Genomic DNA, 5035 nt, shown 5'->3' with positions numbered 1-5035 from the left:
CTGGGTACATAGGAATGCTAGAACCAAGCCATACAACCCTCCCAGTACAACTGAAATGAAGTTCCACTTTAAAGGAAAAACAAAGCCAACCTACTTAGTGAGGCTTCTCGCCAAGAAGCTGGTTTCATGTTTAAGCAAATGTTCCTTGGAGCAAACCAGAGTCCCGAGGACCTGGATTCCTGTCCCAGTTCTGACACTTCCTCGATAGGTGATCCTGACCAATGCATGTCTCTTCTGAATTTTAATTTCCTCCTCAGTCAAATGAGGCTAGCTATACTGGCATTACCTGTTTCACAGAGTTGGGAGATCAGTGAAAGTATAGGAAAGTACTTTCCAAACCCCTATTTTAGGCCCCTGACCCCAGCTGATTGTTCCAAAGGGATCATCACCAAGGACGAAGCTTGAAGGTGGGTGAGATAGGATGCTGATAGTTCAGTGGAGGGGTTATTTGTCCTGGCTGAAGGCTAATCGCCTGGGGAAAAGGGAAGGCTATGATTTCATGTAAGTATGAATAATATAGCTGAAGCCTAGCTTGGTTTACACGAAGTGGAACAGCAGTTTTCCACGGGGAGGCAGAAACAGCTGATTTTATTCAATGGGTCTGCTGGTTCCCTAGGGAGCTCAGGGGAGAAATGAAGCAGCAAGCTTTACCTGCCAAGAGGGAGAGCTTTCTGGCAATACCCCAAACTTTCAAGCCTACAGACACTGAATTTAGCTGAAAAACCTGAAGGCCTGAGCATTTGGATATGTAGGTGAACCCAAGACTGGAAAGAAACTGTCTAATTACAGCAGAGTTTAGAGTTTTAGTGAGTTCAGTCCTCCTACAGGCCTTATATATCTGGTGCACTGACAGAAACTTCAGCTTCACAAAGGGTCCTGAAGCTTCTGAGGACACCAAGTCAGCACAGTGCAATCAAGAGTTATAGGTTCAAATGCTGCCTCTGTGGCTTACTATCTACCTGACTTTAGGCAACTCCCATGTATTTTCAGACAAGGAGACAGGCTAAGTCCAGGTCACCTGCTGAGCCCCTGGTAAAGCCAGAACAAGAACTTGGGTCTCCTTTCAATAAGTCCTACGTGGATAGAGAACCAGGATCTCATAAGGCAATGAGTTCAACCCCTGAGTCAAGCCCGAGACCATTCTGGACAAGTGGTCATTCAGTTTCCTCCTTTCCTTCCTTCTGGACTCAAAAAGGAGCAAACTCTGTCTGTAGCTTTCTCCAGATTCCTGGCACCAAAAGAAAGAGGGCATGGTAGTTTCTATGTCAGAACTTCAGCTCTGGGCAAAATGGCATGTAAAACTGGATGTTTAATGGAGGCTTAGAAATAGAAATGATGGGGATGAGTCCATAACTCTAAGTCGCTAGAAGGAGAAGCATTGGGTTCAGGTTCCTGAGGTTTCAGAGTAGGCCACAGGACCTAGTAAGATGATGCCCTAGAGTGTAAAGTGTACTGGATTCAGGAACAGGGAACTGTGGTTTGAATCCTGCCCTGCCACTTCTGACCCTGGGCAAATAATGCAGCTTCAGACCCGAGTTTTCTCGTCTGTATCTGTAAAGAGAGATAATTAGGTTGGATGATTTTTAAAGTTTCTTACAGTTCTAAATCTACGACCCTATGAGCCTACCTTCTGCGCTCAGCATCCTGGGGGTCTGTGCCTGGGAGGCTAATGGTGATGGAAGAAGGAGCCCCCACATCATAGCGCTTCACAGTCTTTCTGCAGACCTTCACCTTCACGAGGAGACTGTGCACCAAGTTTGCCACCAGGGCCACAACAGGCTGCAGGATTTCGGGGAAGAAGGTGGCAAAGGCAAAGTGGTCCGACATATCCCCCCTGCCCCGGCTGTGGCGCTGGTAGAATCGCAAGTACACCCAGCCCGAGAGCACCCCAAAGCCATAAGAGGCCAGGGCACTGCTTTCCACCAGAGGAGTGAGTCGCAGCAACACGAGGGAGATGAGCAGCAGCATGGGCATCACCCGCATCCGCACCTGGGGCACCTTCAGCACCACGCTGTCCCCCATGGTCTGTTTGAGGGCCACCAGGACCCCGCCCAGGAAGCCCAGCACCCCGTGGATGCGCACGGTGAAGAGATAGGCCAGGTTGAAGGAGGCCATGTAGGTGAGGAGGTAGGCGAAGGCCCCCAGCAGCCCCACGGATACGTTCACCACGGCGAAGAACACGAGCAGCTCCAGGGCCCCCCACAGTGGCTCCAGCAGCTGGCCGGCCGCCACCACCGTGGCCAGGCTCAGGACCACGTCCCACACGTGCAGCTCCACCAGCCCGTGCGTGGCCAAGGTCCAGACCCAGAAGTTGGGCGGGAAGAGGTAGCCGGGGGTGACGGCCAGGCCCACGCCCGTGTCCAGCGCGAAGGACAGCAGGTAGAGGAGCAGCACCGAGGCGCACAGGGCCTTCACCACCACGCTGGCGCTGGCCAGGGCGGCTCCCAGGGGGAGGCGGGCCCCGGCCCCGAGCGCCAGCCCGGGCCGCTGCGGCTGCTGCATCTTCCGGGGACTGCGGGCCGCGGCCGGGGGCCTGGCCTAGAGAAGGGGCCGGGCCCCCGGGCCCGCTGGGGGCCCCGCGCGGGCCGGGCCGGCTCTGGCCTCAGGCCGCGGCCTCCCCCATCCGCCCCGGGTCGGCTCGCCCGCCCGCCACCGGGGGGCGCCCTTCCCGTCTTCCTCCGCGGGGCCGGAGCTCAGCGCTGAGGACCCCCGAGGAGCCTGGGTATAGGCTGGAGGCCGCGTCCACCCCCGTCGCTGACACCGCCACCGGCTTCCCTAAGGCCGCGGCCTCCTCCACCGCCACAGCCGCAGCCGCCCCCGACTCCTCCGGGGCCGACAAACAGGGTACTGCGCCTGTGCAACGGGAGCGCGCCGCCCCGCGTCTCTCCTCCCCGAGGCACCACGGGACTTGTAGTCCGCGTCCCGGTGTGAGGCGGCGAGGACGGCGCCTGCGCTGGTTGGACCGCAAGCAAGGGGCATGTTGGGAGTTGTGGTTCTGGAGCGGGCAGTGAGGGGCGGGGCGGGGTGGAGAGAGAGAGGAGGTCCGACTCTCTCTGAGTCAAGCCGTTTCTCCGACAACCTAAAGGAGACTTTGGGGCACCTGAAGGCCTGCCCTGGGCCTGGGACGGCGCAATGGCAAGGGGAGTCGGACCTGGGCAGGTTGCCTGGAGCAGGTGGGCAGGGTGATGCGCACTCACCACCCACCTTGCCCCAGGCTCAGCTCCTTAGAGGCCTCAGGGATGGAGGGGGCCCCCGAAGCCTTTCTCCGGCCTTCCGTGGGGAAGAAGGGACGGGGTTAATAATGGCCTGTTCTGTTGCGCTCCCTGCCCCCAGGCCAAGGATCGCGCGGCGCCCCGGGTCTCAAGGGAAGGGGCAAGACAGTGGGACGTCCAGAACTTGGCAGCTCGGAAGCAGACGGTGGGAAGTGGGGGCGGGAGGACCATCTCTGCGGCAAGGGACAGCAGAAGATTGTCTTTCCCCCAGATTTGCTGGGCACCAAGGACTTAGTTTGAAGTTGGGATTTTTCCCATCAGACCAGCGACTCTATGAGAATATGTTTTTTCCGTGTCTTTTCAAGGGGCGCCTAAAAGTCAGGGATGTCTCTCGATTCTCAGATCCAGAACAGGAGGATTTTGGAGTATTGCTTTTCCCATGAGAGCCTTTTCCCTTCCCCCTCTCTCCCCTTATCCCCAGCCCCAGACTTTGGGAAGACAGCCCTACAAATTAGAGGTGGGTAGGTGGGTGGGGGTGAAGATGGTGGGATGGAAAGGGAACGATTTGAAGTGAAAATATGAACATTATTTAATAACTGATTTTTTTTTGTAATAAACCATTTGAAAATATTTTACAAGGAATCACACACACAATATTTTACAAAGTTTCTCATCTTTTTTGTCGCTTTTGTATCCGACTTGTCTGTACAAAAAAAAAAAACCGAAACAAAACAACAAAGAAAAAAGGAAAAGGCCCCTGGCACCTTCTCTTTCCCACCCTCTCCCTTGGCCTGGTTGGGAGAGGGAGAAGCAGGAGAAAGGAGGCCTTGAGCCAGATGGGAGATGAGCTGAGTCAGACCCAGTTGCTGTTTGGACAACTACCTGGTGGCTTTTGTTTAGTTTTTTTCTGTTTTTAAACTTAAAATATATATATATATATTATATATATTTATTTATATTTCTGTATACGCCTTGGTTTCCTTGTTTTTTTTCTTTTTTTTTCTTTTTTTTAAATTCTCCAGTGAGCACCTGACTAAACTACAGAATTACACACACTCCCAAGACACAGCTGGCACGCGAGTGGGTGCCAGCATGGACCAACACACACTAAGAAAGCAACAAGCAACAGGATCATTAATTAATGAAGCATTAATTAATGAATCATCCCTTCCCCCCCTCCTTTCTACATCTTAGAGGAAACACCTCCCCCCCTCCCCCCTTGCTCTTTAGTGACCTGCCCCTCCCCACACTGGAGGATTTGGGGAATGGAATTGGAATGCACTGAACCCCCCAGCAACCTGCCCCAGGCCCTGCCTGACAGTGTTCGTGTGTGTGTAGGGGATGGGGTAGGGAGGGCATGGTGTCCAGCTCTGAGGACTGGCCATTTTGGCCTCAGTGTAGATCACTGGATGGTGGGGGGGCACCTGTTCAGGGTTTGGGGAGAATGTACACAGGTGCCAGGCTGAGGGGGTGTGGCCTTGGGTGTGAGTTGGGGGGTCGGGATAGTCCCTTCAGTGTCTTTTCTGCTGAAGTCACCCCTAGGAAAGCAGGGCCAGAGTGAGAAGGGGGATATGGAGCCTAAGAGGATTGCCTGCATGAATGGGGAGGGATGGAGTGGCACTGGTCAGAAGGTGCTCTTGAGGGCACAAGTGGCATGGCACAGCAGCCAGGCAGATGATGAGTGCTGTGTGGGTAGTATCCTACCTGCTCCCTTGCCCAGGTGTGGCCAGGGCACCTAGGCTGAGGTCTGGGCGGAGTCTGACAATCTGTGTAGGGCCGGTGTGTGTGTGTGTGTGTGTGTGTGTGTGTGTGTGTGTGTGTGT

General features: G+C 54.7%; 1 protein-coding gene across 1 annotated transcript in view; it reads right to left on the bottom strand.

Moving 5' to 3' along the window:
- TMEM115 (transmembrane protein 115) overlaps positions 1-2517 on the bottom strand; it is a 5768-nt gene extending 3251 nt beyond the window's left edge. Inside the window, exon 1 of the mRNA XM_027837179.1 lies at positions 1628-2517. Coding sequence (XP_027692980.1) covers positions 1628-2502 — 875 coding nt within the window. The 5' untranslated portion in view covers positions 2503-2517. The remainder of the gene's footprint in view (positions 1-1627) is intronic.
- Between the last annotated feature and the right edge of the window lie 2518 nt (positions 2518-5035).

The sequence above is a fragment of the Vombatus ursinus genome, unplaced genomic scaffold (genome assembly GCF_900497805.2).
Source record: "Vombatus ursinus unplaced genomic scaffold, bare-nosed wombat genome assembly UNPS02014820.1, whole genome shotgun sequence".
NCBI lineage: Eukaryota > Metazoa > Chordata > Mammalia > Diprotodontia > Vombatidae > Vombatus > Vombatus ursinus.
The sequence above is the reverse complement of the archived record's forward strand: the minus strand, read 5'-3'. Positions and strand labels throughout refer to the sequence as shown.